The 19,661-nt window shown below is 38.5% G+C and overlaps 5 protein-coding genes and 3 non-coding genes across 9 annotated transcripts; 4 read left to right on the forward strand and 4 right to left on the reverse strand.

The window, feature by feature from the left end:
* The first annotated feature begins 34 nt into the window (after positions 1-34).
* On the forward strand, positions 35-2,099 carry LOC105167545 (large ribosomal subunit protein eL20). The gene is made up of 4 exons (XM_020695647.2): positions 35-180; positions 288-403; positions 775-838; positions 1,556-2,099. Exons 1-4 carry the CDS (start codon positions 166-168, stop codon positions 1,895-1,897), a joined length of 537 nt encoding a protein of 178 aa, XP_020551306.2. The 5' UTR covers positions 35-165; the 3' UTR covers positions 1,898-2,099.
* Positions 2,100-3,115: 1,016 nt separating this feature from the next.
* LOC105167546 (cytochrome b561 domain-containing protein At4g18260-like) lies at positions 3,116-4,892 on the forward strand. The gene is made up of 4 exons (XM_088884097.1): positions 3,116-3,471; positions 3,554-3,718; positions 4,156-4,304; positions 4,434-4,892. The coding sequence occupies exons 1-4, from the start codon at positions 3,328-3,330 to the stop codon at positions 4,822-4,824; spliced, it is 849 nt and encodes a 282-aa protein (XP_088740223.1). The 5' UTR covers positions 3,116-3,327; the 3' UTR covers positions 4,825-4,892.
* Positions 4,893-5,698: 806 nt separating this feature from the next.
* On the forward strand, positions 5,699-7,973 carry UREG (urease accessory protein G). 2 transcript variants are annotated; one of them, XM_011086952.3, is made up of 7 exons: positions 5,699-5,856; positions 5,958-6,134; positions 6,340-6,400; positions 6,693-6,894; positions 6,997-7,133; positions 7,244-7,348; positions 7,696-7,973. In XM_011086952.3, the coding sequence occupies exons 1-7, from the start codon at positions 5,768-5,770 to the stop codon at positions 7,777-7,779; spliced, it is 855 nt and encodes a 284-aa protein (XP_011085254.1). In that variant the 5' UTR covers positions 5,699-5,767; the 3' UTR covers positions 7,780-7,973. The 2 variants fall into 2 exon arrangements, with proteins under 2 accessions (XP_011085254.1, XP_011085255.1); XM_011086953.3 differs by having other exon boundaries at positions 6,997-7,118.
* Positions 7,974-8,476: 503 nt separating this feature from the next.
* Positions 8,477-8,549, reverse strand: TRNAR-ACG (transfer RNA arginine (anticodon ACG)). Its single transcript has one exon. It is a non-coding gene; the product is annotated as a tRNA-Arg (tRNA).
* An 817-nt stretch (positions 8,550-9,366) lies between these two features.
* On the forward strand, positions 9,367-9,521 carry LOC148787064 (U4 spliceosomal RNA). Its single transcript, XR_016067097.1, has one exon. It is a non-coding gene; the product is annotated as a U4 spliceosomal RNA (small nuclear RNA).
* A 141-nt stretch (positions 9,522-9,662) lies between these two features.
* Positions 9,663-9,746, reverse strand: LOC148787065 (U6atac minor spliceosomal RNA). Its single transcript, XR_016067112.1, has one exon. It is a non-coding gene; the product is annotated as a U6atac minor spliceosomal RNA (small nuclear RNA).
* Positions 9,747-9,938: 192 nt separating this feature from the next.
* On the reverse strand, positions 9,939-14,640 carry MCM3 (Minichromosome maintenance (MCM2/3/5) family protein). The gene is made up of 16 exons (XM_011086955.3): positions 14,419-14,640; positions 14,202-14,320; positions 13,903-14,111; positions 13,443-13,573; positions 13,123-13,361; positions 12,796-13,032; positions 12,503-12,657; positions 12,220-12,428; positions 11,966-12,131; positions 11,651-11,850; positions 11,457-11,516; positions 11,289-11,378; positions 10,848-11,041; positions 10,523-10,585; positions 10,293-10,434; positions 9,939-10,171 (listed from the first exon to the last, which is right to left on the reverse strand). Exons 1-16 carry the CDS (start codon positions 14,482-14,484, stop codon positions 10,109-10,111), a joined length of 2,343 nt encoding a protein of 780 aa, XP_011085257.1. The 5' UTR covers positions 14,485-14,640; the 3' UTR covers positions 9,939-10,108.
* Positions 14,641-15,673: 1,033 nt separating this feature from the next.
* Positions 15,674-19,150, reverse strand: LOC105167301 (3-oxoacyl-[acyl-carrier-protein] synthase I, chloroplastic). The gene is made up of 7 exons (XM_011086956.3): positions 18,563-19,150; positions 17,574-18,005; positions 17,163-17,336; positions 16,477-16,590; positions 16,278-16,379; positions 16,040-16,106; positions 15,674-15,934 (listed from the first exon to the last, which is right to left on the reverse strand). The coding sequence occupies exons 1-7, from the start codon at positions 19,019-19,021 to the stop codon at positions 15,867-15,869; spliced, it is 1,416 nt and encodes a 471-aa protein (XP_011085258.1). The 5' UTR covers positions 19,022-19,150; the 3' UTR covers positions 15,674-15,866.
* Between the last annotated feature and the right edge of the window lie 511 nt (positions 19,151-19,661).

Genomic DNA, 19,661 nt, shown 5'->3' on the forward strand with positions numbered 1-19,661 from the left:
TGCATTAGGTCCGGAAGATAAGTAAGCCCAAATGATCAGATGATATTGGAAGCCCATATAACCTAGGGTTTCCAATACCCTTCACTCGGCATAACCACAAAACCCTACATACGCTTCTCACCCTCTCAGGAACTGAGAAGAGAGACAAGTTGTGCTTTGTCGAAAATGGTGACCTACAGGGTACGTGCCCGCTCATCTTTGTATACGTTAACCACGATGTACTTCTGATGTTTGTGTTTCAAGTAATGGATAATTGATTGGCTTTTTGTCTATGATGCTCGTTGCAGTTCCACCAGTACCAGGTGGTCGGAAGAGCTTTGCCGACGGAGACCGAGGAGCACCCCAAGATCTACCGTATGAAGCTGTGGGCGCCCAATGAGGTCCGCGCCAAGTCCAAGTTCTGGTAATATTCGTCGTCCTTTGCTTTTCCCATATAAATCCGCATTCGTCTGCAGGAGCTTATTTATCTATATGAGTAGCTTGAGTAGCAGAGTTTAAGAGGTACCCGATTGTTTAGTGAACGCATAAAACTTTTTAGGTTTACTTTTTCTATTTGTCATATGTTATTAGCTGACAGAAATCAGATTTCTCTGAATGAAATATCTCTCGGGCACTATTTAGAGAGTAGAAAGAACAAGTAGTTGAGAGGATTGGGAGGTTAAATAGAGTATAGAATGCCCAGGACTAGGGAGCAATCTTTGCATGTTAGATGCTTTAAGAGTTGTAGGTTAGTAGCACTGATTGGGTGAAGTGGGGTGATGTTCCTCTATGCAGGTACTTTCTGAGGAAGCTTAAGAAGGTGAAGAAGAGCAATGGTCAAATTCTTGCCATCAATGAGGTATATGATCTCCTTCATTTTTCGAATTTTTGTTATGTTGTTTTTGAGTAGGTATGTAAGTTGTTTTGTTGCATATGCATCTGGTTCAATGATTTAGCAGGATTTCAGATGTACCAAATATGCTGTGTATTCTTTTGTTTATGTTTTGCAATGAAATTCATTTAGTCGCATCGCATGATGCCTATACTTTCTGTTGTCCTTTAGTGATCTCCATATCACATTCTTATTGCGTGTGGTTTGTTTTATCCTTTTTGTGCATGCTTGTCGGTGCACTTTTCTGCATTGCATTTAGGATATGACTTTTAGCTTATCTGGATATACAAATGCTAAAGTGGAACTTGGCTAGTTATTTTTGTGAAAGTTAATCCCCCTAATGCTGTGTCTTTGAATGTATGAATTTCTGAACAGAAACATGGTTTGAGATAATTTTTGCTCATAACTACTTTTTGCATTAGTCCTTTTGGAATTCATCATTTATTAAGCAAACAAAATTAGAACATTTGCCCATTTACATTTCTTTATAACTTACTCCGGATGAATGGTTTTACACCTTTGATTCTGCCTCATTGTAATTTCTCTTGAAAACAATGTGCTGTCTGTTTAATTGGCTCACTCTATATTCTCTAAATCTACAATGAGGTTTATGCCTCGTACTCCATACTTTTTCTTTCTTAAGTCTTGCAATGCCATGTTCTGAACCTTCTTTTCCAAAACTAGATTTTTGAGAAGAACCCAACCACGATCAAGAACTATGGTATCTGGTTGAGATACCAAAGTAGAACTGGCTACCACAACATGTACAAGGAGTATCGTGATACCACCTTGAATGGTGCGGTTGAGCAAATGTACACTGAGATGGCTTCTCGCCACAGAGTCCGCCCTCATTGCATCCAAATTATTAAGACAGCCACTATTCCTGCTAAGCTCTGCAAAAGGGAGAGTACCAAGCAGTTCCATGACTCTAAGATCAAGTTCCCACTGGTGTTCAGGAAGGTGAGGCCGCCAACAAGGAAGCTCAAGACCACATATAAGGCTTCAAGGCCCAACCTCTTTATGTAAAATGTTTTCATTAATTCTCTATTTCTGCAAGTTCCTTGCAAGAAAAGAAATAGTAGAAACTCTTATCAGTTTTGCTGGATTCTTACCGTGTTCTTTTTTGTTTACCTGGGATAACAGACTTTTGTTTGAGGAAGGATTACTTTAAAAACTGCTTGTTTGTTAACTTTTTATCTATTTTGAGGATATCATTATCTCATGTTAACTCATGGTCCTATGCTCAATCTGCTGCTTGCATGAGGTGATTGTTTTCTTTCCAGAAACTAATGAGAAAATACATGTTGGCACTCAGGTCAGATGCGGAGTTTTCATAAGCACTATGGGATAGACCTTTAAGGCGAATTTACATGGATATAAGTTGCTTTACAGTAAGACCATTGAATATGGAGAAAAACAACACTGCTCGACTTCAAATTTTTCATTGAAGAAATAAAAAGTTAATATTAGACATTTTGGGTTGAAAAAAATGGCAATGTTGAATTTGTTATGACATGCCAATGAAATCATTTACCCACAAGGGTACACCTGGGATTAGCCCCTAATTGGAAGAATAGAGAGAGTGGAGATAATGTATGAAGTATAATGTTATTCTGTTCACTTAATTATGATTCTTTCTGAGCTTACTGTCGCTTATAATTGCAAAGGACAGCAACTGAAATTTTTATTAGTGAGAACTGAGGAGCTGATGTTTTGCCAAAATTTGGCTTCAAACTGAAGCGATACAGATTGCTGATATTTATTAGAATTTAGATCCAAAACCAGGCTACAATTTCACTATTATTTATTGGATGACTTGACAACGCCCCGACAATAGTCCCAGTCACTGCATTTGATTAGAAACTGCATGCCCCATTTCTTGCATTGTAAGAAATATAAGAGAGAGAGAGAGAACCAAAATCAATGCTTTGTAATATATACACTCCCTTTGTTTCGCCTGATTTTAATTTGAAATTATCCCAAGTAGATATAGTGAGCTAAGCATTCATTTTAGTATATATTCAATTACCTTTTTCTAATAGTTAACCATATTAGTTACTGACGAATAGCCCTCCCTGACTTAACTAATTCACTGTCTTCCATTTATCGAAATCAAAGGTTTCTTTATAAGACAAATGCCCTGACACATAAAAGTGCCTCAGTCTAATCAAAGAGTTTAGGCCATGATTACCATGTACATTAAAAATGCTGAAAATCGATTACTTTTGTTCAGACACAGAAAATATGCATAAAATCTCTCAAAGGGAAAGGATGACAATCAAAGTGACACACCATCATTGCAAGACTAGAAATACTTGCTACAGAACCAGAGTATTGATCTAGGCTCATCCATTCCCAGACACAACCATACATCCAATAAAGATAGCATTTTCTTACACCAACCTCAAAAACCTTCACTGTAATTCCCGCAGAAGTTGAAGCTTTTCTCATTTTCTATGCACATACTTGTTGTGAAAATGCCCTCTCTCAGCAACCTTTATGGGATGGCTCTTTTATTTCTTGTACATCTTGCTGAATGTTCATCCTATGAACAGAACGAAGCCGGCATTCATCGCAACAGCAGCATCAACAAGCAGCGAGTAGTGGATCATCTCTCTGTTTATGAAATCTATATTACTGGAGTCAGAAAGTTTACTCATTTTCTTGTGTCTAATTTTGCAGGAAAATTCTCAGCAGGCATTTGATATCGCGGTTCATGGAATCCTATTATGGGCTTCAATGGGATTCTTGATGCCTGTAGGAATACTAACAATCAGGATGTCAAGTACAAAGGAATGCCGTCCTTCCACGCGCAAAATCTTGTTCTATGTTCATGCAGTTGTGCAGGTAGGCATCCATACCAGGTGGTTTGGAGAGTCGAGGAAAACCAGACATAAATTTAATTGAATAAGAAAAAAGAAAACATTAAAAATATTGATCTTTTTTCTTTATCAATTGGATGTGATCAAATCATTTTGTTCCTTTATAGTCTGTGGTGCTATAATTAAACATTGTTGTACATTTTCTTGATGCATAATCATGATTGCCCTTTAGTAGTGGCATGAGATATGAGATTGAAGTCTAAAAGTTATTCTTTTGGAGCATGAGAGAGCCCACAGTTAGGTGGGAGCAAAGTATTTAATCCAATGTTGTCAATAGTAAAGTTAGCAAAAGCATTATTTTCAAATTTTCTCTTAGACATAGTTTAATTATCTAATACATATGGTGGCAACCGGCAACGAATGCATACCTCTAAGTATTGTTCTTTCAATTTATGACATTAGGTGCTCTCCGTTCTACTCGTTACTGTGGGAGCAGTTTTATCAATCAGAAAATTTGAGAATGCGTTCGACAACAGTCATCAGAGAATAGGGCTGGCTCTTTATATTGCCATTTATTTGCAGGTCCTGACTGGATTCAGAAGGCCTAAAAGGTACCTCTATCTCAATGTATTTCCAAGAAACAAGTCCATTACGTACATCCCTTCTCTCCATTTTCATCAACTTGTCGGGGTTTGTTTGACGTTTCTTGTCTATATAAACCATTTTCCCACTCTGTACAGGGGAAGTAGAAGTAGGAGAGCGTGGTACTTCTCGCACTGGATACTAGGTACAACCATATGCTTGGTCGGAATCCTGAATGTTTACACAGGTTTACAGGCCTACCACAAGAGAACATCAAGAAGCTCGACTCTTTGGACCATTGTTTTCACAGCTGAGGTCTCGTTCATGGTAATTTTCTATCTTTTTCAAGACAAATGGGAGTACATACAAAAGCAAGGGGTGATGATAAGTGGGGATGGTGATTCAGACAATATTTCTCCTGCTGCTGGAGCTGACAACAACGTAAAGGATATTGGTGTATTAGTGAATGAGCCATGCAGGAAAAGCAACGCACTTGGGACTTATTTTTCAAGAACAAATGCACTCGATAAACTGTTTCAATTAACATGATTGATCCATTATTGACTTGTATGGTTACTTGGGTTTAGAGTTGCAATATGTGTTCACTAATTCATGTTTGGATTGTGTCGTTTGTAATTATTCCTAGTCTCCGTATAATAAGCCTTCAAGATTCTCAAGTTACTGAAAACCACAGGCTTAGTGCCTAAGTTTGATATTCTTTTTAGATAGAATTACATTTACATCCGTAACTTATGATTTAGTTACACAAATTATTTTTTACTTTTAAATAAATATACATACATTTTTATTACCGGCCATTTTTTTTGAAAAACTACACATATACCCCCAAAAATAAACATCACTATCCAAATCAAATGGCTGTGAGGAGATTTCTTTGTTTATGCAAAAGAAAATATGTGTAATATAATTATAAGTTAGGAGTGCAAATGTCATTATCCCTTCTCTCTAATGTCTTAATACACATATGTGGTGTGGGGTTCCACACCACAGCAGACCCAATAGCAAAAAAGTTCTTAGAAAATTGAGAAATAACTAAACACTTCCGAATCCTTAAGATCGGGATGGGTAGTTCCAACTTAAAATCAAATTGGGCATTTGATTTCATGTAATCACCATTATTTTTCAATTACATCACTTTGATTTTATGTGATGGGGTGAAATGATCTAAATTTTCAAATATGAATAACCCCTCAACTTGAATAGGCCCATGAGTAATCTCAATTGTATTTATTACACCAAACTTTGTTTACTATCAATTTTTACTGACTTAAATATCGAGAGACTAATAATTAAGGCCTTCCTTGTACATTTGCAACTATGTTTGTGGATGCAAGACCAAATATCATGTGCTAGGCTGGCAAGGGTACTTTGGTAAGACAACTATCATCATCTAATTTAAGCGATTCTGCTCATAATTGCATCTCTTATCTCTGCCTTGACCTTCGTCGACTCCATTCAAACGTAGTGTCCAATGGCGTCTAAGAACAATCATGTACACGGCCACAACCACGACCACGAGCACGGCCATAGCGGCCATCACCACCACCATCACGGCAATGAGTAATACACTCTATTCTTGGAAATTTTTGTCTTCAATTTTATGCTTTTGAGAGTGTTGATATTAGAATATGAATGTATTGTGATTGTTTGAGGTGCAACAGGGAATCATGGGTTGGCCCCGATGGGAAAGTTTACCATAGCCACGATGGACTGGCGCCGCACTCGCACGAGCCCATTTACTCCCCAGGCTACTTCAGCAGAAGAGCACCTCCACTTGCAAACAGGGATTTCAGTGAAAGAGCGTTTACTGTTGGTATCGGCGGCCCCGTCGGCACTGGGTACTTTCTTAATTTAATTTAATATTTCTTTTCCTTGTAGTCTTGCTATTTTTATTTAATTTTAACTTGTAAGATGGTCACTGTCTGGGGGGAGGATTCTTGGTTTGTTATTACATTCTTAATTACTCTGTGTTAATTTACAAACATATTTGTGCAATTTGTATGAGTTTCAGTCTTCCTAACTCTTTTGTTTGTTATTTCGCAGAAAAACGGCTTTGATGTTAGCTTTATGTGAATCTCTGAGGGATGACTACAGTCTTGCAGCTGTATGTATAACCCCTTGTACCTGTTGCCAATGTTTTTCCTTTTGTTAATGTTTTATGTGCTCGAACATTTGTATTTTTTCCTAGTCATCTTGATTCTGATTTTATACCAGGGGACTATCGAGTTGTGACCTATGAAGTTATAATCTCGCCACCGTCTCTACTTCTTGATTCCAGTTTGAATATTACCTGTGCAATTATAGCTCTGTAATTGACTCCACATAAAAAAATGGATAGCGGCTGTAACTTTCTGGTAAAGAATGACAGGGTTTTTATAGTTTTAGCATCATTGCAGGTGACAAATGACATATTTACAAAAGAGGATGGTGAATTCTTGATAAAGCATGGAGCTCTGCCTGAGGAAAGGATTCGTGCTGTAGAAACAGGTGGCTGCCCACACGCAGCTATTAGAGAAGACATCAGCATTAATCTTGGGCCTCTTGAGGAGCTCTCCAATTTGTATAAAGCGGATATACTCCTTTGTGAATCTGGCGGAGGTATTCTGGATGTGATAGCGAAAATTATCTGGTTGGAAGCATCATTGGTTAACTGGTTACTGTTAGATTGACTGTTGACACTTGCTCTTGTTTTGTATGCAGACAATCTGGCTGCCAACTTCAGCAGAGAACTGGCTGATTATATAATTTATATAATCGATGTATCTGGTGGTGACAAAATTCCTCGAAAGGGAGGTCCAGGAATTACGCAGGCCGACCTCCTTGTGGGTGTTATGCTGGTTTATGTCTTCTCTTGTAGATTATGTTGCTATGTTAATTGATTGATCACATGCTCACAGTGCTAGTTTTTTAATTGATCTGATTGTTTTAAGTCACCCCTTGATTGTAGGTCATAAACAAAACTGACATTGCAGCAGCAGTTGGAGCTGATTTATCTGTCATGGAACGTGATGCACTCCGAATGAGGGATGGTGGTCCATTTGTTTTTGCTCAGGTTTTCTCCACATTCTGCTTCAAATTGTGTCACTGGCTTATAGAGAGCTTTGCCACTTGCATATTAGTTATATAATTACTTCTTCTTAGACCTGTCCATAAATTACCTTGTGAAAGCTCTGTCCAAAATACATGACTACAAGACCCAGGAAAGGATAACGAGAAAAATGAAACATCAGACATGACTTTAAACTTTGCTTCTGTTTTCCAGCTTACTAAACATCCGTGTTAAGCATGCCTGATATCCTAATACCACTTGTATCACTTGCATACACGTTATACATTATTTGCTGAAAGAAATATACATATACTTTCCTTGTATACATTACTCAAATTACCCGTTTGCAGGTAAAGCATGGTGTTGGTGTTAAGCAAATTGTAGACCACGTTTTACATGCCTGGGAAAGAGCAACAGGGAAGAAGCGTCATTAGTTGATCTCCGAAAGTTCCCCTCCCCCGGGCGTATTTTCTATTACGTGCTTTTTCCGCCTGTTCTAGCAACCTTTATCCATCGCATTTGCTCAAAATGATGTACTTTAGTTGTGGATCTTTCAATTTTCTTTTTTCCTGTACCAATAGAAGAACTTTATGTCTAAATAAATGGTGAACAAATAACTATTCTGGTATATGGTTCTGAATGTTGCACTTATATTATACAATTATGCATATGGGACAGGATTACATCAACTTGAGATGTAAGAAGTGTGATGCTTTTGGAATTTCTGTGTATATCAACACCTGGGGTGGTGACTTATGTTCTATGTACATGTGACATTAAGGATCCTTTACTGAATTATGTGGTAAGTATTGCTTTCAGTGAGAGATTGCCATATTCAGCTTTGGGGATTCAATAGCGCTAACATGAAATCTTCACGGCCGGTTTCGAGGATTTTTCTTGGAAATAAATTGATAGCAGGTCAAGGACAAGTCTGGACTTGTAGAATTGGCAATACTAGTAATTTGTTTGAAAATTTTGAACCATTTCTCGATTTATGTGGAGGGATTATGCTAATCTTCTCGTTCCAATTTTATGGGATGTACTAGGACTACTAGTAGTTTGTTTTAGAAAGAGTGGGCTATATTTATGGAGAATATTGAGGACTTGGTTGTAACAAAAACGAAAGAAACGCGACTCCACTGGGGATCGAACCCAGAATCTCTGGTTCCGTAGACCAGCGCCTTATCCATTGGGCCATGGAGTCTTGTTTGCTTGCTGGTCGTTCACGATTTTATCTATATCAACGCAAATAAACAATCTGAACGATCCTGTAAAGTAGACCATGCGCCACGCAGGTTTTGATTTATTACAAAGTGTAGCTACAAACATCGGTCCAGGCTGTGTACACTCACCCAAAATACATACTCTCACATCATTACTGACAGCACAACCACTACCTGCGCTCAAATCATAAACAACAACATGCCATGCAATAGCTGGAAGATTCTTGTTTTCTTCCCCCTCAAAAATTTACTATAAATTCCTTCGCCTCCATTCCTTCCTTCAACATCACCCCCCCTTCCTCCCACCACTCAAAACAAGTAAAAATCCATGGAGGCAAGAAAATTGGCTGTCTTTTTATTTGTGTACGCTGTAGCCCTCATGGCCTTTGCTAACGTCGGAGCAAGAGCTGCTGTTTTTGAAGATGTTGGAGCACCGGCGCCGGCTCCCGGAGCAAGCAGTTCTGGCGTGGCGCTATCTGTGCCTGCGGCGATGGCTGCTCTTCTATCTGTTGCTGCTGCTTTCTTTTAAGTTTTCTGCATTCCTTTTATCAACTCATCGTTTAAATGTTTGTTTCTGTTTTAGATGCCAAAAATATGTTGTAAGATCTTGAAATTCTATTTTTTCTTGAAAGTGCATTTTCTGGAAATTTGAACAAGAAATCAATGTGCACAATGAGTAGCGAACCAAAAACTCAAAAGGTGAAAGAAGTGGTAAAAGAAATCCCACATGGAAGGAGTATAGAGAGGAAAGTGAGTGGTGCTGATGGTAAAGGTTTGGGCTCCGAACTGGTTCGGGTTATCTTTGCGCTTGGGGCAATGACGCAGCTAGTGAGGTTCTAACCGAGGCGCGTCTATTGCTGGTTGAAAACTATTTCCAAACCCCCTCGTGGGCCTGGGTTCGCCCCTGGCCCTCGAGAATTTCTGGAAGGGCTCCTCTGACCCAGAGCAGAGCCCTACAACCCCTAGTTCTATTTTTTTTTCTTTCTTTTCTGTATTTTTCAGTGGAGGATGGTGTTGGGGCCGATTGCTGTAAGAAATAATAAAAGGAATGCTACTGTGCTCTCACTAAAATCGCGTACGTATAACCAGAATTTAAAAAAAATTGGGTAAGAGATCCACCAAAGTGGGTTGCCTTAACCGGAGGTGGGTAGCCAACCATCTCTCCTTTCTAGGAACACAGCAGTCTTATATTTTGTTCAATTAAAGTAACGGGCGACTTTTGTCACATAAGCGATGTGGGATATCAATGAATGTAAAGATATCACCATTCAGTTTTGGTTGTGTAACGTGTGTACCCGCAAAATCAAATTCGCTGGGGATTGGTTATAATGAGTTCTGAAATTTCCGTTTCAAATAATGACATCCGATGATTTGACTATAAAATGTGGAACTTGAAGAAATAAAAACCCATTCAGCGGAATGCATGTTTTACAGTGCAACTCTAATTGCCATTGGTTGGTATCTGATAAAATCTATCAATGCAACATTTTCAACCATTTTGAGACCCGCAAAAGTTAGATGGTGCCTGTCGATAAACTCCTCACATGAAGTAAACTACATTGGTGTCCTTAGATATCATCAAGCTGCCTTTCTCATGCATAATCTGCACACAGCAAAATTAATTTGCTATTAGATTGTGGACACGCAGCAAATCAACCTTGATAAGCCAAAAAATGGTGAAGGCAACCAACACAAGAAATGATAGAACTAAAGATAAATGCTACCTCCAAAAGGGACATAATCTCTGTCGATGAGTAAGGAACAGCTGCTCCACTGTTAACAACCCCCTCAATATCAGAAATTGGCATTTGTTCCACATGTTGTGCATGTCTATACTTCCCTAGAGCAGCACTGAATGCCTCCAATCTACAAGCAAAACAAAAAGAAATGAACCATAGCACACATATTGAAGACAAAAAGTGCAGCAGATCGTGGTGGTTCAAGAGTTGCACACCTCTCTGGTGTTATGTTGAGTTTGTCTGCTGGAGGTGCATCAACGTCCATCGCTTCCGTATCACTTTACAAAGCACGAAAGATAAGAGATATCAATGAAATTATGTTTGATATCAAATAAATTAGAAAATATACAAAGCAAATGGATGATGCCATGCATATAAAAAGCAAATCAAACTCCATAGACCAAATTTCATCTCTGTATAGACAGCAAAGCATGCAATTTGCAATGTGAAGGAAAGAGAGAAAGCTTTTCATTGCTGGCTGTGACATAGCAGGACCGTGAAGTAGAAACAACATTTCAAAGATTTCAATTCTGCACCTACCCAGTCGTGGCAGTAGAGCTACCATTGTTGGTCATGTTTCTTCCACCCCTATTACGAGCTCTACCACTATTATCAGCTTCGGTCTCCATTTCGTTTTGTCTGTCTTGCTCACGCTCCTCCATTTCATTCAGCTCTTGATGATATATGGCAAAGTTTAGAACTTTAAGGGCAGCTTCAGCATCAGACTTCAGAACCTGTTCAAGAATAAATATCACTAATAACTTCCACAAGAATTTCACATGTGTGAAGGCATCTGAAGCATAATTAGTAAATGAAAAACCTACTGATCAATAAACGATATTCCTTCTAGATTTTTACAGATTGCAAATAAGAACTATATATAGAAGTAGTTAATCATATTAAATCCTGCTAATTGTTATAACCAATAAATGGAGACATTCTATTCTGTTGGTAAGCGCAATGAACTGATAAAGAGAGTACCTGTCTCCGCAACCTCAGTTTCGCATGAGCAGTTGATAGACGAATTATTGTTTCCAAGGTTCTAGCAGTGATTGGAAGTGTGCCTCCTGTCTGAAGTGTCAAAATTGGAACTTAGATGATCAGAACCTCTTAAATTCCAACGTCAGCTAAGGAGAGAAAATTACCAACCTTTACATTTGAACTTGCACTCCTGAGCTCTGCATATGCAGTTGCTATGTGTTCAGATGCCTGGAGAAATTATTTATGAAAGACAATCAAGAATGTGTTATCAAGGTGCAGACATCTAGTATATCATGAAAAACCATGATAGGACTTAGAATTTTGGCTTTGAGATGATAAAGAATGATTTCGGGGAACATTACCTCATCAGTGAGCTCAGGCTGAATCCTGTTTTTTGCATAATGGATGTACTTCTTAAGAAAATTGATAGTGAGAGTATCACGTTTACGACCCTTGTCAGATCTTCTTCCATGTAGCATTCTGTTGTATTTGATAAAAACAGAAGAACCAGTTTCTGAATCATCCTCACCATCATGTCTTGAACTATCATCTAATCTTGTGCCTGGAATAGATCATATGTTCAGTAACAAATATGTCTAATCTCTATGCAGGTATCTGTTATTTCAGTTGAGAATGAGCCACTAAAAAATTTTACTAGAGATACAGATTTCACATACCTCCATCAACCACTGAACGGTACCGATGCATCCTTAAGACATGTTCAGAAATCTGACGATCAACCCCAGGATCCATTTGATCCAACACGATAAACAGCAAATCAAAACGTGAAAGCAGAGAATCCGGAAGCCCAATATTTTTGGTTGGAGTTAAGGAACGGTCATACTGCGTATAGTCAATGTATGGAGTTAATGGTGTGGATAGAAAACAATTAAGCATACCTTAGAACTCTGCAACTTGTTTCAAGACTTACAGTTCCATATATTGGGTTTGCAGCAGCCACCACACTGCACCGAGCATTCAGTGATGCATGAATACCAGCTTTGGCAATTGTCACGGTTTGCTGCTCCATCACTTCATGTATCGCAACACGATCTTGATCATTCATCTTATCAAACTCATCAATGCAAACAACTCCTCTATCAGCAAGAACCATGGCACCAGCTTCTAGTCTCCGCTCCCCTGAGTTCATGGATCCAGTCTAATAAGTAATCACAAAGCCAATGCTTAAACCCCACCACAAGAGCATACATTACCTGTTTCTTGATCAGAAGTGACTGCAGCTGTCAATCCAACACCAGAAGAACCTCGACCAGTGGTTGATATGGCTAGAGGAGCAATATTCATGATGGCTCTCAACAACTGAGACTTGGCAACAGACGGATCACCAACCATCATCATGTTTATATCACTATCAATCAGGAAACAGCAGATAAGTTTGGATAAATTAGAGCAGACCACTAGGTCAAGGCAGCTGTGCTCAGAAAATTAAGCATTGCCAAAAAGTATAGCCTGTTCTAGGCAAAACCAAGAGAGTAGCATTACTTACCCCCTCAAGTGGGTTCCATTTTTCAAGTTTTTCTCATTCCCACCAAGCATCAATAAGATAACTGCCTTCTTTATCCACAGATGCCCATATATAGAAGGCGCTAAAGAATTAGCAAGTAGGTCGAATGCATCATCTCTTTCAGATATCTTTCTAATGTTTTTCATGTCTTCACTTGAATACTGTAAGTTGTGTGACATTTTGTTGAGAAGAGAGACATTGTTGGCTATGAGAACAGTCCTGCATTAGTAATAACAGATGTTTTAGAGATAAAGCCATCACAAAGGTGAAATAGATAACTGTTGACTGTTTTGCCAAAGGCATAATAACCTGAATACTCCATTCACACCGCCTTTGCTTTTTCCAGGGAGGGCTTTGTATATCCCTACAATGGCCACACGGTCTCCAGGTTTGCATGAATCTACCAAATCGTCTTCCACAATAATGTCCACCGTCCGAGGAAGTTGACCAGGAGCCGAGTTTTCTGGAACTTCTTGCATTGATAATGTCTGGTGGTCCTTATAAGTGCACAGCCCATACTCAGTTACCAACAAGTTGCCATTGTCATCCTGAAACAAGCTATTCTTGTCAGATTTCCTTTGCTGTCATATGATGTGAAGATAGAGAGAGGCAAAGGAGAGAAATCTCACTCGAGTTGGATACACTGAACCAGTAGGCAACCCCATATTAGATGTAATGTCTCTGTATTCACGCACTGTGAATTTCTCAGTAACAGGGCAGAAGTGGACACTCTTAACAACCTTTGGCCTAACAAGAGAACCTACGTATTGAATAAACAGCTCCAGGTTATTCCATTAAACTCTCTTACGAACTGATAAACTTGGAAAACAAAAGCTGCACAGAATTACTAAAGTAGTTAAAGACAAAGTCATACATACCAGAGCTGCCAAAGACATAAGGAGAAAGTTTGCTACTAGTTAGTGCTGAAAATATAGCTTGTAAATGTATTCTAACCAAACAACCTTAATTATCATCAAGTAGTTACATCCTTAAAGCCGTTTTCTTTGTACTAATCTCTCGCTTTCTTACTCGCACTCACAGGCACAATTAAATGTCAACAAGCACGAACTCAGAGGAACGGGAAATTACATTTGGTAACAATGCCCTCGACGCAGACCATGGAACCAATAAACCCAGACAAAAGCTCTCTCGGTGTCACCCTCCGTGAAACAAAAGGACCCTCAAGCCCAACCAAAATTTGCTCTCCTTCCTTCAGATACTTGGCATTCATGCTCCGTGCCATGTCCGTGACTGCATCACAGAGCGGCTGCATATACTCGCTTGGAGTCTGCAAAAGCCTGCAATTCCAACAAAATCGCGAAAAGCAAAACATCACTAAGAAATCATTGATTTTCTTTTTCAATCACAACAGTCGGTAACATGCTTACCTGCGAGCTAAATCAGCGCCTTCTCGATGGTGGTAGAAATGAGAAAGGTTAACGATACAACGGCGGCGATTTTGAGTAAACATTAAGTCGAGTGATTTTTTTAGCTCAATGTTATACTCCTGACATCGATAAATCGTATAAAGTCTTCAGTAACCAAAACAACAATGTAGACATAATGTAGAAGCAGTAATCTAGGACTATGCAGTTTGAGACTCACAGTTTGTTCGAAAAATTTGAGAAAAGTCCTCTTGTGCGCAGCCCTGACATCCTCGCTCAGATCCATCGCAAATCTTCGTTTCTGATCTCAACCGCAATGTCTGTTTGCGTGCGCCTATGGTTTTTGAGTAGAGAGAGAGAGAAAACAGTACCGTGTTGGGTAAAATTTCTTCTATCTGTTGGGGCTTCTTTCCATTTTCTGGGGTTGCTACTTGCCAGGCTTGAGGATTTGGCGGGAAACAAAGAGAGAGCCATTACATTTTGGCGGCAAAAGAGTGGACGTAACTTGGATGGGCCGACTAATTGCCGTCATCGGCCCATAATGGCAAATCATTCTGGACCATTGGGCCCACTAATCTAGTTCATAGGCCCAAAATAGGAAATTCTTCTGAATTATGGGGCAATTGATCGAGTTCATAGGCTCAAAATGGGAAATTCTTCTGGACTATTGGGCCAAGTAATTGAAGTAACTCTTCTGGATTATTGGGCTGACTAATTGAGGCTTGAGCCCAAAAGTTGGAAACTCTTCTGGACTCTTGGGCTGACATCAATCTGGATTTTATTTATTTCATTTGACCCGTTCGTCCTCTTTCATTTATAACTTTGGATGGATAAGACCAACCCGATATGAACACTGGAGTGTGATTAAGTAGTTTTTCTTTTTATTTTAAATTGACTCTCTTGACACGCTGTTTCTATTTGTTTATAATAACTAATTTTTATATTTTAAAATAAATTATAAATAAAAATAAATCATATTTAAAAAAACAACTTAAATTATTGTCAACATGCCAAATGAATTGGCGTAGTTTTGTTAAAATGACATAAAATCCTTTTATAAGAAAAAAAAATTATAATTAATTTTTAAAATTATATAATTAGAGATATATGACATATTTAAAAATTAGAAAGTGGCATCATTAATTATGATTTGTGAGGGTAAACGGTTTTTTTTAATATTAATTTATAATCATTTTTATAATTATTGAAAAATACATATAAATATATAATAAAAAGATTTATATTTTTTTTTATTTATGAGCAACTTAGCGCTGATCGTCACTGAACCACTCGCGATTTCCTAAACGGGACAAAGTGCAAACCCCACGCAACTATCCACCAACTGCACTGCTTTTTTATTGCAACATATATGCAGAAATTTCTGAATTGAAGACGCAGCTATGTATATTTGGACCGATACAAATGACGTTAGAAAGCCGAAACGAAATCCTAGTGCCTGTTGGTATAGGCCAGAATGCAGCAAAACTGATGATTTTCAGAGGTTTAAGTAAATAACGAGTGACAATGGTGTCCTCTAACTAAGATCTTAAAAGTCATCAGTCTAAACAAATTACATGCCTGCCTTGATTTAACGGTGTGAAAAAAAATAAAAAGGCAACTGATAGAGTCTCAGTTAGCTCTCTGATGAGCGACTCGTTTTGAACAGGATCAGGGCTTGAATGCAGAAAACGCGACAACAGAGTTGTGTCCACCAAATCCAAAAGAATTTGAAATAGCTGCATATGATTTTGAATACAAGAAATATTAAGAACAGGTGAAGAAGAATCGTATTCAACGCTGAATTTTCAGAATATAATAGCCCAGGAGAATAAAGCTCTTACCAACATTGACTTCATGCTCCTGCTTTTTATTTGCAACAGTATCAAACTCCACAGAAGGCTCTGCGCTCTGCATTAGGAAGTGAAACACACTTGTAAATTTTAACCATGAGCATCAAAGCCATCATAAATCAGTTTAAAGGAAAACAGGCAGCTGCACATGAGCTTCCTGTTCGAGTGAAAGTAGAACTGAAATTTTCTGACAGCCTTTAAGTTGCTGTAATAATTTATTTGAACTCACAAATTGATTAATGGTAGGATGAAGCCAGCCCGTTGTAATGGCTTTCACTGTTGCAATAGCTTCTAAACCACCAGCAGCACCAAGACAGTGCCCTATCATTGACTGGACCAAGATAACAAGTGAGAAAAAGGTAAAGCTTGAAGCAAATATGTCAGCATGAGAAAGAGAGAGAGAGAGAAGGGAGAGCAGGAGAACTCACCTTCGTTGCATTTATCTTGATTTCTGATGTGTTCTTGAATACCTTCTTAATAGCATTTACCTCAGCTAAATCACCAACTATGGTGGAAGTTGCATGGGCGTTTATGTAGTTCACCTGAAAAGAAATACAGCTAGGACTTGTTAAGTTACTCTAGAAGAATAGCTAGCATTAAACCTTTACGATGATCCAAATCAATTTCACTAAAGACTCATGCAGCGACATTGCATAAGTGGAATAAACCATAAAGATTGGGTCCAGAATCAATTTCCAAAATCAAATTTGAATTTTCCAATGTTTGAATTCACATAATACAATATCCTGGCTATTCGTCACTCTATTGACCAGAACAAGCAGATCCCATATTAGAATTAAATTTACAGAGTCATATTTCATGATTTCTTACTCAAATCTATCAAGAGATTGAACTACCACTTGAGCTTCTTTTATTTACAAATGCAATATCAGGTTCCATTCCAGCTCAAGGAAGCAACGGAAGATACTACGGGTGTAATTTAATAAAAACTATGCATAGAAGAAACAAGTAAGAGGGTGAACTACCAGCATCTTCAAGGGGTTTAGAGTTCTCAATAATGCCAATTCAATCAGATGACAGTTTATATTTCCAACCCTTTTGGCATGATTAGGAAGTGTACAATCCATTTCTAATCTAAGGATAAAAGCAGTACCTCCTCAGGTGAAACACCAGCATCTTCAAGTGCACTCTGGATACATGAAGATACACCAAGTCCATCAGATCTAGGATCAGTCATATGATAAGCATCACAATTAACTGCACCTCCCAAGTATTCAGCAATTATTGGTGCCCCTCGTTTCATAGCATGTTCCAAACTTTCCAGCACCTATCAAGAATGTTGAAAAACAAAATACTTATAAAAGCACCTATGCAAATTACAAATTGACTGAAAATACAGATACACGCTCAAAGAAAATAGTGACAATAAGTAAAAGATAGGGAAAAAGAAAAACAGACACCTATATCACTTAGTTCTATCCATAAGGCCAACTTCCAGTGAGAAACGAAAGAACAGAGCTGAAAGGCTTTATTAGAATTTAAGAAGCAAATTCAGCACACTTACCAACACTCCAGCACCTTCACCCATAACAAAACCATCTCGGTCTTTGTCCCAGGGCCTAGAAGCAGTTTGGGGGTCATCATTTCTTTGAGACAAAGCTCTGCATGCAACAAAACCACCCAATCCAATGGGAATAATAGCAGCTTCAGTTCCACCAGCAATCATCAAATCAGCTTCACCCCGACGGATGTGATTTGCAGCGGCATAGAAGCAATAATTCGAGGTAGCACAAGCAGTTGAAATTGAATAATTTGGCCCCATAAAGCCAAGATCAATAGCAAGCAAGGCAGATGCCATGTTTGTGATGGCATAAGGTATGAAAAATGGAGTTATTTTCCTGTGACCTTTCTCTATTAGAGCCTGAACACCATCGGAGAAAACCGTAAGACCGCCCATTCCTGTTCCAATCAGAACACCAGCGCGAATCTTATCTATCTGCATTAATAACAAACCAGGTGATTCAGAGGTAGAGCTTACAACTTCTAAAGAAGTTTTTAACTCTCAAACAATTGAACAGATGAACAAACAAAAGAATCATGCATAGGTGTGGTGCCAAATTGGCAATTAAACAAGTTTTGCAGATATCAGAATCAGATGACATATTAGTGCATTCATTTCCGAACTATTGAGTGTACCATGTTTTTCCAAATACACTTTAAACCTATTTAACACTGTGCCAAGAGGAGAATCATTCCAAAGTAAACAGTGGTTCTTCAAATTCAGCATTTAGACTCAATTGAATTAGACAAAACAGAGCTCAAATACAGCTACTGCATTCGCACAAATACTCAAAATACCCCCCAAGGTCTTTCTCAATCTACTGAATTCCAGCATGCCCATCAACAAAAGCTACTCGCTAAGGAAACAGTATCCTCATCAGATCATTAAACCTAAATTGAAATAAGAAGTAAAACACAAAACCAGAACACCCAACAAAACCCACGCTTTAAATCTTCAAATTAACTCAATTAATCTCCAAAACACCATTATACCTTGTCAAGCTTGTCACCCCCGAGATCCGCACCCTCAAGCGCCTTTTTCCCTGCAACAATGCAGTATCTCAAACAATCATCCAACCTACGATCATTCTTCCCGTCAATGTATCCCTCCGCTTTGAACCCCCGAATCTGCCCGCCGAAGCGCGTCGGGAACTTAGAAGCATCGAATCTATCTATTAGAGTGATGCCGCTCTCCCCACTCAGCAGCTTCTCGTAGTACACGTCCACATCGTTTCCGAACACCGACACTAGACCCATGCCCGTGATAACAACCCGCTTCTTGGGGTCAGTCTCGCGCTTGGGGGCCGCGGTGACGGCGGAGGAGGAGACTTTGAAGGGGAGCCTTTGAGGGGGAGGCTTGGCATTGTTTCCCGGAAAGATGGTGGAGCGGCGAGGTCGGCGGAGGCGGTCGAGGGGGGAAGGGCGGAGGGAGGTGGAGTGGAGGGATTGCATGGTGGCAGCAGCGGAGAATGGGAGTTTTCGATGAGAACGATGTGGCTGTGCTCAGATGGAAATGTTAAAAGTGGTGTGGCCCTGTGGGAGTTGAGGTGGTTGGGTTTGGAGTTGGAGGGATTGAAGTTTGGGGGAATGTGTCCTTAAATGTGTGCATGTGTTTCTACTTTGTCCTTAATTTCCATTAATTAGTAGCGCTATTTCTACTTAAATTTCATATAATATAAACATTATTTTATAAGTTTTAAAAAAATTCTAGAGTATGAATATTCATTATAAAAATTATTTATTTTAACTACTCTTAATTTTTTAATATTTTTATCAAATATATATTTTTTTTAAATTCAACTAGGGATAAGTAACACCACACCATCTAATGATTAATCGCACAATTATTTTTTGTTTGAAATATTATATATAATTTTTTAAAATAAAAAAATATTCATAATTATATTAGATATTAAAAAATATAATTGTAATTTACTCTAAATTTAAATTTGAGATATGACGATTTTATTTCTAAGAGATCAGCACAAAATGTTAAATTTCTACTACCAATAATTTGTATTTTCATTTTAGTTTGGTCTTTTTTATTACATGCTGGTAATCCCATCGGCACGAAATAATAGTTTGTTGCACG

The sequence above is a fragment of the Sesamum indicum genome, linkage group LG8 (assembly GCF_026168435.1).
Source record: "Sesamum indicum cultivar Baizhima isolate 11 linkage group LG8, ASM2616843v1, whole genome shotgun sequence".
Taxonomy (NCBI): Eukaryota; Viridiplantae; Streptophyta; class Magnoliopsida; order Lamiales; family Pedaliaceae; genus Sesamum; species Sesamum indicum.

Coding starts and splice junctions, on each gene's coding strand:
- MCM3 (XM_011086955.3), bottom strand. CDS start 14,484: ATGGATCTGAGCGAGGATGTCAGGGCTGCGCACAAGAGGACTTTTCTC. Junction 14,321..14,418: donor TCAAATTTTTCGAACAAACT/GTGAGTCTCAAA, acceptor TATCGATGTCAG/GAGTATAACATTGAGCTAAA. Junction 13,362..13,442: donor GTTCAGTGTATCCAACTCGA/GTGAGATTTCTC, acceptor AGCTTGTTTCAG/GATGACAATGGCAACTTGTT.
- UREG (XM_011086952.3), top strand. CDS start 5,768: ATGGCGTCTAAGAACAATCATGTACACGGCCACAACCACGACCACGAG. Junction 5,857..5,957: donor CACCACCATCACGGCAATGA/GTAATACACTCT, acceptor GAGGTGCAACAG/GGAATCATGGGTTGGCCCCG. Junction 6,401..6,692: donor ATGACTACAGTCTTGCAGCT/GTATGTATAACC, acceptor GCATCATTGCAG/GTGACAAATGACATATTTAC.
- LOC105167545 (XM_020695647.2), top strand. Junction 404..774: donor CGCGCCAAGTCCAAGTTCTG/GTAATATTCGTC, acceptor TCCTCTATGCAG/GTACTTTCTGAGGAAGCTTA. Junction 839..1,555: donor AAATTCTTGCCATCAATGAG/GTATATGATCTC, acceptor TTCCAAAACTAG/ATTTTTGAGAAGAACCCAAC.
- LOC105167301 (XM_011086956.3), bottom strand. CDS start 19,021: ATGCAATCCCTCCACTCCACCTCCCTCCGCCCTTCCCCCCTCGACCGC. Junction 17,337..17,573: donor GTGAAGGTGCTGGAGTGTTG/GTAAGTGTGCTG, acceptor CATTCTTGATAG/GTGCTGGAAAGTTTGGAACA. Junction 16,107..16,277: donor ATCCTACCATTAATCAATTT/GTGAGTTCAAAT, acceptor TTCCTAATGCAG/AGCGCAGAGCCTTCTGTGGA.
- LOC105167546 (XM_088884097.1), top strand. CDS start 3,328: ATGCACATACTTGTTGTGAAAATGCCCTCTCTCAGCAACCTTTATGGG. Junction 3,719..4,155: donor ATGTTCATGCAGTTGTGCAG/GTAGGCATCCAT, acceptor TTATGACATTAG/GTGCTCTCCGTTCTACTCGT. Junction 4,305..4,433: donor GGATTCAGAAGGCCTAAAAG/GTACCTCTATCT, acceptor CACTCTGTACAG/GGGAAGTAGAAGTAGGAGAG.